At 45.2% G+C, this 14,055-nt stretch overlaps 1 protein-coding gene across 2 annotated transcripts in view; it reads right to left on the bottom strand.

Annotated features, from left to right (window-relative positions):
- The window catches only part of LOC113589465 (protein shisa-8), a 44,080-nt gene extending 36,952 nt beyond the window's left edge, over positions 1 to 7,128 (bottom strand). Inside the window, exons 1-4 of one of the 2 annotated variants that reach the window (XM_027029145.2) lie at positions 6,860 to 7,128; positions 4,920 to 5,358; positions 4,567 to 4,607; positions 3,842 to 4,455 (exon numbers count right to left, since the gene is read on the bottom strand). In XM_027029145.2, coding sequence (XP_026884946.1) covers positions 3,842 to 4,374 — 533 coding nt within the window. In that variant the 5' untranslated portion in view covers positions 4,375 to 4,455; positions 4,567 to 4,607; positions 4,920 to 5,358; positions 6,860 to 7,128. The remainder of the gene's footprint in view (positions 1 to 3,841; positions 4,456 to 4,566; positions 4,608 to 4,919; positions 5,359 to 6,859) is intronic. The other variant, XM_027029146.2, reaches the window with a different exon arrangement.
- Positions 7,129 to 14,055: the final 6,927 nt, after the last annotated feature.

Here is a 14,055-nt window from a genome sequence, read left to right as displayed (position 1 = left end):
TGGTTCCTCTTACCCAGGCAAGCCCAGACATCAGCCTGTGGGTTGCTAGAATATTCTCTTACATTCACACTAATTCCCTGAGCTTGTCAGGATTTTACTGAAAATTGTAAGGACAGCTGCCAACATTAGAATGTTTGCGATTACTGGAGAATGCTGGGAGTTGTATTAAAATCTGATAAGTACTGGAGAATATTGGGGAAGTTCTAAACCTTTATCACTAAAATTGTATGCTTTTTCTGGATCTCTGAGATGTGCAAAATCACAAAGTCTATTTCTGTTCATCAGCTACCACATGCTGAAGGCTTATGTGTACAGGACATCAGCTGGTTTAAAATTTGTATAATATAAAACACACACACACACAGAACACGCACACACACACACACACACCCACACACACACACACACACATTGTGCAACAATATGCAATAGGCTACTTCACTAAATGATGAACCCTGAGAGAAAGGTGACGTCAAAACAATACTGTGGGTGTGTGTGCTGTGTGTGTGTGTGAGTGTGTGTGTGTGTGTGTGTGTGTGTGTGTGTGTGTGTGTGTGTGTGTGTGTGTGTGTGTGTGTGTGTGTGCATTTTTAGAAAATATCTTGAGCATTTTACAGGGTCTTTTTGGTCTTTGGCTCAGGAACAGAAAATTGGGGATTTTATCAAGCAGTGGCAGGTTGCCCTAGTGACAGCTCACTCCAGAAACATGTTTGTATTTCTTTTTCTGTCTGCATGAATGTATGTGAGTGAGTATAGTGCATATGTGTGTGTTTGTGTGTGTGCGTATGTGTGTGTGTGTGTGTGTGTGTGTGTGTGTATGTGTGGGTGTTTGTGAGCATGAATGTGTGTGTGTGTGTGTGTGTGTGTGTGTGTGTGTGTGTGTGTGTGTGTGTGTGTGTGTGTGTGTGTGTGTGTTTACGGCCTTGCATGTGTGTGTGTGTGTGCGTGTGCCTTTAGAGAGAACAGAGGGCTTGTGTCCCTGCTGCTGTATGCTGGTCTTTACAGATTGCTGGCACCATTACTTTGAAGCATTAATGATTCCACTGCCAGTGAACTCGTCTCCACCATAAAGACAGAGATGCATTTTTAACCACACTGAGAAGAAATCTGTGCTCTGTGCAGGATCACGAGATTCAAATAGACTCAGTCAAAACAAATAAACTCTCTCATCCAGAATAGAGTGAGAAAGAGTGGGGCATAGAGAGTGGGAAGAAACAACTGTGAGCAAAATGTGTGAAAGAGAGACACAAAGAAAGAGAGATAGAAGACAGATAAAGAGAGATATATAGAAAGAGAGAGTCAGAGGAAGAGTGCGTGTGACCTAAATCACCCACTCAGTCTCTGTGAAAGCCACGCTGGATTCATGATATATTATTAAAGTGAGTTACTCTAATTGGGTTCTCTCTCTCTCTCGCTCTCTCTCTCTCTCTCTCAAACACACACACACACACACACACACACACACACACACACACACACTGAGTAATTCAAAACCATTTTCATTAAACTTGCTAGTGAGCCATTGCATCAACACACAATGGAAAAATCACACATAGATTCTGTAAATCTGTGGACAAGCAGAACATACCCAGTCTATAATTACTCACACACACACACACACACACACACACACACACACACACACACACACACACACACACTTATTCTATCAGTCCATTTCTCACTCTTACCCTCTTAGAGACCCCCATGAAAGAACCCTATATGCTCTGCCCTACATTCTGAGGCCGCGTCCTGAAGTCCTCTCTTCCTGCATGTGGGACTTTAACGAGACACTTCAGATGGTAGTCACTGTCCCATACCATCCCACAACCTGTCACTTTATTAGGTTAGAACTGTGGCCTAGACTGCACATGTACGTATGTGTGTGTAAGTAATTATAAGAGATCCAGCTTGGTGGTGGTGGTTGTGTGTGTGTGTGTGTGTGTCTGTCTGTCTGTGTGTGTGCGTGTGTTTGTGTGGGTGTGGGTGTGTATGTGCTTGAGTCTATTTGGATGTGTGTGTGTGAGTGTGTGCATGTGCATGATTGTATGTGTGTATGTGTGCATGAGTGTGCATGTGTGTGTGTGTGTGTGTGTGTGTGTGTGTGTGTGTGTGTGTGTGTGTGTGTGTGTGTGTGTGTATGTATGTGTGTGTGTGTGTGTGCGTGTGGGGAGTGGATTGCAGTGTAATCTAGGTGCTATATTTAACCAGTCCCTGTTGTTTGACACTCATTTTAAGCAACTGACCTGATCATGTTTTGACTATATATGCAATATTAGTAAACTGAGATCTATAGTCTCAAATATTAAAGATGCCCATACATGTTTTTATTTCACCTCATATTGATTATTATAATGTCCTCACATTGATTATTTTAATGTCCGTTTCTACTTGCTTAGTAGATCTGCCATAAATCGTCTGCAGGCAATGTAGAATGCTGCTACATGACTACTCAATAGACAATCCCACATAACCCCTTTACTAAAATCTCTCCACTGGTTTCCTGTTGTGTATAGGATCCACTTTAACATTCTTCCCATTACTTACAGAGCATTGCATGGTCAGGCTCCCACTTATGCTGGTGATCGACTCCATCCTCATGCATCAGCTTGCTCTCTTAGATCAAATGAGCTCGGGTCTATCGCATGGTCCACACACTCGCTTTTGAGCGTTTGAGGTTGGAACACTTTGCTCACTCCTGTCCCCATTCTGTGGATTCTTTTAAAGCACAGCTAAAGAGATGTACTCCTTAACAGGTGTTTGAGTAAATCTACTGTACCAGCTTTGCATTTTCTACATTTATTGTGCATAGAATTCTGCTGTTTTTGTATTTGTTTTTTAGTGTTGTGAAGTTGCTGCGTTGTTAAGTCTGAGCTATATAAATAGATTTTATGTCCTTACTCACTTGACTGGATCCAGCCTAGCTGGCCTGATTGGATTTCTCTGTGCTGATCAATATAATCTCCTCTTTCTGCTTTCAGTCTGTTTCTCTCTCTCTCTCTCTCTCTCTCTCTCTCTCTCTCTCTCTCTCTCTCTCTCTCTCTCTCTCTCACACACACACACACACATACACACACACAATAGCTTGCTTTACATTGTGGATTTTCTGCTGTGCTACTACAGAGGTATAAATCAGCATCACATCCTGTACAGTGGTAACACTTCATCTAGCACTTAACCCATATCACTAACACACACACACATCCCTCATGCTGTGATAAGAAATCAAATTAAAATCTAATCAAATTAATTTATATAGCACTTTTTACAACTGTTGTTGTCACAAAGCAGCTTTACAAATGTCCAAGTCCAAAAATCTCATGCTGTGATAAAAAATATCTTACATGCTATCATACACACACACTACCCAGCACACTACCCACACTACCCATACACACACTACATACATTGTCCCTCACACACCCTCCTCATGACCCCTCACACACACACACACACACACACACACACACACACACACACTCAGCATCGCTCACGCACATACTTTGCCCCTCACACACACTCCTCATATCCCCTCACACACACTCATCATCACTCTGTGAGGGGTCATCACTCAGACACACACTCAGCATGCCTTACACACTCATTGCCCCTAACAGACTCCTCATACAGTTGCCATAAGCTTACCCATCCTGCAAGTGTGACCACAATATCCCACCTTTTCCTACTATGTACCATTTAACTATAGACCAAAACTTTAAAAAACACAAATAATTCACCAGTACGCACACACACACACACACGCACACACACACACACACACACACACACACACACATACACACACACACACACACACTTACACACAAACACACACATATACCTGGAGTTTCTCATATCAGTCTGCCGTCCTCGGCTCCTCTCCACACCCAGTTTGGTAAAGATTCCTATCAGGACCATGATGGCCACCACTCCACAGATGATGTAGACGATCATGTGTGTGCGGTCGCGGTCCGCCTGCTCCTGCACCTCGGTGACGGGGGCAGAGGGCCGTCCTGTGTTGGCCCAGACGGGTGTGTCGTAGTTAGAGCAGGATGTCTGGTCCAGGCTGTGGATGCGGAACTGGCAGCAAAAGCGGTAGTAGCAGGAGCCGCAGCAGAAGAGGTAAATGCCGGCATTGCAGTTGAACGCCGGGTCCCACTGGCCCATCACGTCGTAGTAGCCCCAGCAGCGGCTGCCTCCAATGGGAATGCTGTCATCCTCACCCGCCGGCGTGAGCTTGAGCTCGGGGGAGCCGGACGGGACGACCGTCCGATTGGCCACCTGTATGTCTGTGGCGACGGTGGTCTGGGTGTAGGAAGGGGTCGCCATGCACAGGGCGAGAGTGAAAAGGGCACAGAGTGAGCGGAATGTCATTCTCACCCTGTAGTGCTCAGGGGTTCCTGAACAGCCCCAAGGGGTGAAGAACAGCCTGTGGTAGCAGGCTCTGTACTGGACCTACACAGGGAGCAAGTGGGAGGAGTCAGAAATAGAGTAGAAAGGGTGGAGTCATGCAGAGAAGAGAGTAGAAGGGGTGGAGTCATGCAGAAAGAGAGTAGGTGGACTCACTGATCTGGCACAGACCTGCCCACCTCAGCACAGAGGCAACACTACAGCCAGAGACAGAGACAGATAGGGAGAGAGAGAGGAAGACAGAGGGAGAAGGAGAGAGAGAGGAAGAGAGAAAGGGAGAGTGGGAGAGGGAGAGAGAGGGGAGGAGAGATGGAGAGAGAGGGAGACAATCAATCACCCTGGACTGCACATCTGTCCACGCCAGCTCAGCACCCAACACAATCACTGACGACATCTACACACCCACATATGAGAGAGAGACAGAACCAAGAGAGACAGATAGATAATGAGAGAGAGAGAGAGAGAAGCAGAGAGAGAGACAGTGCAGGGAGAATCAGAGTGTCACCCACAGATGATGTTCCCTGAGGCCTCTTGATAAATATCCAGTAGATCCAGTCACCCAGTCAGGGGCTTGGACTCCAGCATGGTACCTCCCTCCCAAAGGATCAGTCCACTTCATTCACAATGCGGCTGTCCGTATCCTCGACAACGCTTGTAACACATGATGGCTGTAACCATATTACTGGGCTCTAAGACAACCAAGCTGTTTCCATGGCACTTTTAGAACCCATCTGTGACCTTGACGATATGGATAATGCATCGTATCTGCGGCAACCCCTGTCCCACCAAACACTTGGCAAGCAGTGAGAAAGAGGCACAATGCATCCCAAATTTCTATTTACAGGTTGATGTGTTCTTTGTAAATGTTATGTCTCCCCTATAATCCGAGCTGTGTGCCACACTGTCCAGCTATCTCTTGTCCTGGCCTGTACAGCTCTGTGGTCACCCCTGTGAACAGAGATCACAGGCAGATGTGAGTAGAGCTAGTTGCCCCGAGCCCTGAAAGGGGGTGCTGGATATGCTTCTCTACGGATGGACAGATTTTGACATGGTTCTTTGTAGAAGCGCAAATTGAGTTTGACACGGTTCTGTGAGAAATGAGTTTGTTGTAGTATTGTATAAAAGAGGAGTATGTATTTAATGCAGTTCCCTGGTGAAGTGGTGTGTGTGTTTGACATCCACCCAGCACAGATCACACTCTTAGCCAACATATGCACCACTGATTCTGACACCACACAACCCTCGTCCAGATCTCTCCACTAGCAGAGCTAACGCTTACACATCTGAGATTGTGTGGTTGAAAGCTTTGGTTGTTTTGGGGACAGATGGTAAAATATTTAGCTGGTAATGGACTCCTGACTGAGAAGTACCATGTGAACAACACCTCACAAAGAAGCAGCACCATCTGAATGATTGCCCACTAGGGAGAAGTACCTTCTCATGAAGCATGTGTTTTTACCAAAGACTTCAGAGGTCAGAAGAAAAAAATGTTGTATGTATGTGTTGTCAATATTTTTAGTATTTTGGGGTTGTTTATATAGATTTTCTGTTTTTCATTGGAGATGTTTTAGATTTCAGATCGTTTGAGACACTTTGTGGTGTTTTTGTTTTCTTGTCTAGCCTTTCAAATTCTCTTCTGCTCTCTTTATCCATCACACACGCACACACACACACAATTTACCCAAACAATTCTGGAAGTGCCTCTTTCTATGTGTGTGCATGTGTATATGCGGCTGTGTGTGTGTGTGCGAGGCAAAGAGAGCACGAGTGGGAGTGAGAGGTAGAGAGCTGAATGAGATCACCGAATTACTGAATTAGTCTCTTTCTGCCTCCCTAAACCTAATGAGCTTTCAAAACAAAAACCCCCCACCCCCCACACACATACACATGTGTACACACACACAAACACACACACACACACACACACACACACACACACACACACACACACACACACACACACACACACACACACAGTAAACATGGCAAAACAATACCAGCCCCAATACAGTCCTGCACAGCACCTGTTTTAATTCTGCCTGTATTTCCACCTATAGGCATTACTTCCTACCCCCCCATCCTTCCCCTCACCTCTACCCCGCCCCCATCCCACCCCTCACCTATACCCCGCCCCCTACCCCGCCCCCTACCCCGCCCCTCACCTCTACCCCCACCCCCTAACTTCCCTCCCCTCCCCATACCCATCCTAGCAACCAGCACCATCCTACCCTGTTCACTCACGCACACTGCCCTATAGTCATACAGACATGTAGACTGCCCTGAAGCCCAACAGCCATGTAGACTGCTCTATGATCATACAGACATGTAGACTACCCTATAGTCATACAGCCATATAGACTGCCCAGTAGCAGACAGGCTTCTCTACCAATCCTGAAAATCAGGCAGCCTGCTAAAGCTCTTCTGTGCAAACGCAGAAAGCAGGTCTTACCCAGGTGCCGTGATTTAGGAAAACAGGCATACTTTATATTGATATATGTATAGTCGTGTTATAGATATATCTTTATATGTATGTGTTTTCTCTGGTGCTGCCGCCCTGCCTCCTCAGGAAAGAGCGTGCGAGTGAGAATGGCTCAGCGGGGTCGGGCCAGCGTACGGAGGGCAGCCGCTCGTCCCTGGCTCCTCTCCTCCTCTCCGTCGCTGGGCTGTGTGTGCTGCGATCTCTAGCAGCGGCTGGTCCCGTGATCCGGAGAGGCTGTGTTCCCGCGCGCAGTCAGCAGCGAATGAGAGAGCTGTCTCACACACACACTGCCTCCCTCTCGCTCCCCTCCCTCAACATCACCTCACTAGCTGACTCCCCGCCTCCTTCTTTTCTTTGCCTCCTTTGTATCTCTCTCCTCCCAAATCTCTTTCCACACTTTCTCGCTTTGTCATTGACACCTTCTCACCTCTCCCTTCCTCTCTGGCTTGCCTATTTCTCTCTCTTTCTCTCTTTCCCTCTGTTTTCTCTCTGTCTATCTCTCTATCCCTTTGCTTTATAATACTCTTTTTTTTCAGTTCTTTTATTCTTTATATTGTGTACCTGCTCAAGTCTTCTACCTCTCTACTCATTCCACTCTGTAATCCCCTCCCTTAGTTAGTGTGTGTGTGTCTGTGTGTGTGTGTGTGTGATAGCACAGTACACAGTACATGCTACACACACTATACTGCATAATACACACTGCATACGACGATACACACTACACCGAATACTGTATGTATACTACAAAGCATATATATAACATACTGCAAACCAAACAGAACAGCATATTACACACTACATTCAGCAATTCTGAATACATACCATACGTAGTACTCACTAAACACTGTTAGCAGCAGAAGGCATACTATATTGTGCTTACTGCTAAATATTTCACCTTTATATATAGTGACAGTGGAATCTTCACTGTCATTATTCCTTTCTGTGTTCTTTCACACAACACTTTTCAGGTTTTGCCAGCCAAATACATGTAATGTGCCCATAATGTTGTCTTTGTCACACAGCTTAGGAATGCTCTCTCTCTCTCACTCTCTCTCTCTCTCTCTCTCTCTCTCTCTCTCTCTCTCTCTCTCTCTCTCTCTCTCTCAACACTTTGACTTGCATGAAGAATAACACACACTTGAGAGGTTTTTAATGGCAGTTGACATACGATATATTGCAGAGCAAAGGTGGGGGAGGGGCATGGGAGGATGGAGAGGGGGATGATTCCCAAGGGAGAAATAGAGGACACGAAGGGTACAGTGCTGGCCTTTAATCTCCTCTCCTCCTTCTCTCTCTCTGTCTCTGATCTACTGCCCTCATGCACTCAAACCAAACATCGTACATCACCTGAACCATCTCAGCAAAGCTCTGGCATCACATATTTTTCCCTTGCATTCTCTAATGTGCACTGTTTGTGTGCCCTGGTGTGTATGCTGGTGTTACTGCCTATAAAACATGTCAGATCCCTCTCGCAGAACTGGATATAATCTTCAGCTATGACAACGAGAGGGTATGTGATAGGCATCAGGCATCTTATGAGAGCAGAGGGTGACACCTGGTAAAGCTGACTGCAGATCAGTGGGTCCTGTGATATGGAGAGGGAAAGAAGAGGGTGATGCCTGGTAAAGCTGACTGCAGATCAGTGGGTCCTGTGATATGGAGAGGGAGAGAAGAGGGTGATGCCTGGTAAAGCTGACTGCAGATCAGTGGGTCCTGTGATATGGAGAGGGAAAGAAGAGGGTGATGCCTGGTAAAGCTGACTGCAGATCAGTGGGTCCTGTGATATGGAGAGGGAGAGAAGAGGGTGATGCCTGGTAAAGCTGACTGCAGATCAGTGGGTCCTGTGATATGGAGAGGGAGAGAAGAGGGTGATGCCTGGTAAAGCTGACTGCAGATCAGTGGGTCCTGTGATATGGAGAGGGAGAGAAGAGGGTGATGCCTGGTAAAGCTGACTGCAGATCAGTGGGTCCTGTGATATGGAGAGGGAGAGAAGAGGGTGATGCCTGGTAAAGCTGACTGCAGATCAGTGGGTCCTGTGATATGGAGAGGGAGAGAAGAGGGTGATGCCTGGTAAAGCTGACTGCAGATCAGTGGGTCCTGTGATATGGAGAGGGAGAGAAGAGGGTGATGCCTGGTAAAGCTGACTGCAGATCAGTGGGTCCTGTGATATGGAGAGGGAGAGAAGAGGGTGATGCCTGGTAAAGCTGACTGCAGATCAGTGGGTCCTGTGATATGGAGAGGGAGAGCAGAGGGTGATGCCTGGTAAAGCTGACTGGAGATCAGTAGGTCCTATAATATGAAGAGGGAATGAGGAGGACGATGCAGTGGACTGGGCATTACAGTGTCTGTAATGAGCACTGTAAGAACTATTATGTCTTATAAGAGCGTTATTTGCCATAGGAAAACAGAGCAGACACTGCGTCTTGTACATTAATAGAATGATAGAGATTATGCTAATGGGATTTGTGACTGTAGCAAAATAATTATGTGCATGCATGTGTGTGTGTGTGAGTGTGTGTGTGTGTGTGTCTGTGTGTGTGTGTGTGTGTGTGTGTGTGTGTGTGTACAACTGTACAAATGCATAGCTGTATTCTGCTACTTTCACTGTTTTCAAAGTAAAGACCATTTGAGCAGTTTAACACAGTAAACTGTAATCAAACAACACAGTAAACTGTAATCAAATACTGTTTGCCCATCTCATTAGATCATATAGTACTGATCTAATACATCTCACACACGCACCTTCTACTCCTCTCTCTCACACACACACACCTCTCCAGCCCTCTCTTTCACACATACACACACACACACCTCTCCACCCATCTCTTTCACACACACACACATCCACACCTCTCTCTCTCTCTCTCTCACATACACACACCACTATTCTCTCCCTTATCTTTCACCTTCTGTCTATTACTTAAGCACTCAAAGGGCAGTCACTTTACTTGTGGAGTTTTTGATGTGTAAGATGAAGAGAAATACAGGGAGAAATAGAGGGAGAAATAGAAATACAGGGAGAAATAGAAATACAGGGAGAAATACAGGGAGAAATAGAGGAAGAAATAGAAATACAGGGAGAAATAGAGGGAGAAATAGAAATACAGGGAGAAATACAGGGAGAAATAGAAAAACAGGGAGAAATACAGGGAGAAATAGAAATACAGGGAGAAATACAGGGAGAAATAGAAATACTGGGAGAAATACTGGGAGAAATACAGGGAGAAATACAGAGAGAAATACTACGACAATCATTGCAGTGAGACTCATTTGTCTGTGGGCTATAGTAAGAACAGTGTAGTTTAAAATATACTCTCTGCATGGACACACACACACACATACATGCACAGACACACACATACGCGCACACACACACACACACACACACACACACACACACACACACACACACACACGCACACACACACACACACACACACGCACACACACAGTCCTTGTCTGTATTTCAACATGATTGAATTGTTGTACACTGTATATTGATTTCAGCTACAGGTTTGTATCTAGTTGCTATTCCACTTGAAAGAATGTGACCTAGATCCTACTGCTGGTGGTGGTTGTGTGTGTGTGTGTGTGTGTGTGTGTGTGTGTGTGTATGTGTGTGTGCGTGTGCATGCGTGCGTGCGTGTGTGTGTGTGTGTGTGTGTGTGTGTGTGTGTGTGTGTGTCATAGATATTCTCTCTCAGTGTTGTGATCTATTGGGGTGAACTGATGTAGTGTGAAAGAGGGTGAGATGAAGCTCATCTTAAAAATCTCCTCCTTCTCTCCTCACTGTCTTTCCTGTTCTTTTTTGCGCTCATTCTGTCTCCACCTTTCTCCCTCCTGTCTCTCTCACTACACATAGTAAAATATTTTTACAGTTCAACTTGATATGAAGTGGATTAACCTATACATGCATGTGTGTTCAAGTGCACGTGTGTTCATGTAACTTGGCCACATGCAGACAGGATCTGTTTCAGTCAGCAGATGCTGCATTCACTCCACAGAATGAGGAAAGGAGAGAAAGAGAGAGAGAGAGAGAGAGAGAGAGAGAGAGAGAGAGAGAGAGAGAGAGAGAGATGTTATTCATTCCAGTCCCCTGATTCATAATCCTCTGAAGGTTCCACATCTGGGCATCTGCAGCATGTATAACATGCACATGGAGTGTGGAAGGCACAATGACAGGGGCATGGCCTACAATGGGCATGGCCAGAGTGTATGGAGACATGGGACTGGAGATGTGCTTCTATGAAATGTGTGTGAAATTTGAACCAGAATGAAATCAAGTCTTACTCTAAGGAGCTTTGCACTATTCGTTAAATTCTAGTGGAACTGTTTAAATTACTAGTTTTTACAGTTCCACAGTCTACTAGTTTCTGAAAGACCTTTCTTGGGCCTATTACTTGTTTCATTCATGTTTTGAGAATGGAGAAGAAACTGGAAGAAATTACATTTCAAAAGAATTTTTTGCACTCAACAGGAACTTATTCTTAAATATGTCTAAATGGACTAACTGTTACTGGGACATGATAGCTGATTTAAATAACATGAAATTCACCTTCATATGTGTGGTCAACTCTGCACACAGCTATATTACATGCCACTGTGTGGTGCTGTGTACGTGCTGAAATAAAGCATTGTACAATCACTGCATTTCAGAGCTGTGTGTGTGTGTGTGTGTGTGTGTGTGTGTTTAGTTAGCTCCAAAGCTAACTAAACACAGCTGGGGCTAACAAAAAGCTAGAGCTACAGTTCCACAGATGCAGACTAGAGGGAAGGTTCTGTAATGTGACTGATAGGGAGGTGATGACATCGTTCACCCTGTGTGGCACTTATGAGAAGTGTGAATATATGAACCACTGTGTTCAGCCAGCTGATGAAGACACAGCAAGAATGGAATTGTGTCCATATTTCCATTAAGAAGGACACAATTTTCTAAAATTTTCTGAAAAACAGCCCCAAGGGTTTATCGCTGCTGAGGTGATGAAATATTCACTCTCAGGTGAAATAATTTATTAGTCTGAGTGAAATATTCATCTGAGTGGCAGACTCTGTTTTGGAGCATGCAGGGCAAACGTTCTGTGTAATGAGGAATACACGAAGATGACGCACATTTACGGGCTGGCTGAGCAACTTCCTCTCTCTTCAGTGAAGGGAGGAGAATCAAAATCCATCCGCCCCTTATTTATTTAACGGTGTTAAATCATGTTTTGATCAAATCATTTAGTGTTTGGTAATCTGATGAAACTTCAAAGACAAGGTCAGAGCAGAGCCTGTGTTATGAAAGTTTGCAGAAGCAGAGACAAAGCCACACCCACCAGGTGGAGGATGGTCCCAAGGGCTGGGAGGAGCCACAGATCTAGTGCCATACTGACCTCATACTACAGGCACACAGCTTGAGGAGGTCAGTGACATCACATAGCTTTGGGAGGTCAGTAACGTTACACATCTTAGGGAGGTCAATAACGATACACATCTTAGGGAGGTCAGGAAAGTTACACAGCTTGGGGAGATCAGTAACATCACACATCTTAAGGGAGGTCAGAAAAATCACACAGTTTGGGGACATCAGTAACAAGTCACAGAGCTTAGGGGAGGTCAGTAATGTTGCACAGCTTGGGGAGGTCAGTAACCTTACACAGCTTGGGGAGGTCAGTAACACCATGCATCTTAGGGGAGTTTAGTAAAATCACACAATTAAGAGAGATCAGTAATAAGTCAGACATCTGATCTCCCCGGTCAGTAATGTTAATGTTACAAAGCTTGGGGAGATCAGTAACATCGCACAGTTTATGGGATATCAGTAACATTACACATCTTAAGGGAGTTCACTAACATTGCACATCTTAGGGGAGGTTAAGCAAAGATAACTTCAGTTCTCAGGAGGCGTGCTGTTTCATCCCTCCACCACCCCTGACTCAGCTACATATGGCTGTGTACTTTGCCAAGAAGTTGAATCAGGTGTGTAAGAGTTGGGGGGGGGGGACACACACGACTAACTGTTCTTCTTTTGTGCAGGTGGGAGGAGAAACTGCTGACACTGAGGCCCGATTCTGAGGCCTGTCAAGACTTTGCTTCTACCGCAGCAGTGCTGGGGACTAATGAAGAGAAGACAGAATTACAGCTAAGATTTCAGAGAGAGAGAGCAAGAGAGAGAGGAAGGAAATGATAGGGAGTGAAAGAGAGAAAGAGGAAGAGGTAGAGAGTGAGAGAGAGAGAAAGAAACTAACTGCCAGCAGTACAAAAATAATAGAGTGTTTGGGTGAAAATGATCCAGTAGAGGTTTATGGTTAAAATCATCCAATAGAGGGTTAGGATTATATTAATCCATTACAGGCACATTCTTACTGACTGTGAAATATTTGAACAGTTACACAAAATGCAAATTTGAAATGGTGCACCCCGAGTTGACCTGTCTCTCCAATACTGAGAAACTGGCCATCCTATTAGGAGAAAAAACAAGCACAATATATTAGCTGTTCGCAATAACCCACCCAAACCAGTAAACACACTTGCCACCCTCTTTGTTTTGTATTTATCAGTGGGATGTTTGGATGTTTGGAAATACAATGAGAAAAAGATGCAAGGAAAAAGACAAGAGAGATAGGAAGAGAGAGAAAGAGAGAGAGAGAAAGAGAGATGAAGGAGAGAGACAAGAGGAGGGATAGAGAGAGAAAGAGAGATAGGGAGAGAGAGAAAGAGAGAGAGAAAGAGATGAAGGAGAGAGAAAAGAGGAGGGAGAGAGAAAGAGAGATGAAGGAGAGAGAAAAGAGGAGGGAGAGAGAGAAAGAGATGAAGGAGAGAGAAAAGAGGAGGGAGAGAGAGAGAGAAAGAGAGATGAAGGAGAGAGAAAGGAGGAAGAGAGAGAAAGAGATGAAGGAGAGAGAAAAGAGGAGGGAGAGAGAGAGGGCTGCAGGAGGTAAGGTGGTGGCTGCATCAGCACTACGTTTTTTTGAGGCCTGAGTGTGTGAGTGAGTGAGTGAGTGAGTGAGTGAGTGAGTGAGTGAGTGTGTGAGTGAATGAGTGTGTGAGTGAGTGAGTGTGTGAGTGAGTGAGTGACAGTGTGAGTGAGAGTGAGTGAGTGAGTGAGAGTGTGAGTGAGTGAGTGAGTGAGTGATTGAGTGAGAGTGTGAGAGTGTGAGTGAGTGAGTGAGTGAGTGAGTGTGTGA

The sequence above is a fragment of the Electrophorus electricus genome, chromosome 4 (assembly GCF_013358815.1).
Source record: "Electrophorus electricus isolate fEleEle1 chromosome 4, fEleEle1.pri, whole genome shotgun sequence".
NCBI classification, from domain to species: domain Eukaryota; kingdom Metazoa; phylum Chordata; class Actinopteri; order Gymnotiformes; family Gymnotidae; genus Electrophorus; species Electrophorus electricus.
The sequence above is the reverse complement of the archived record's forward strand: the minus strand, read 5'-3'. Positions and strand labels throughout refer to the sequence as shown.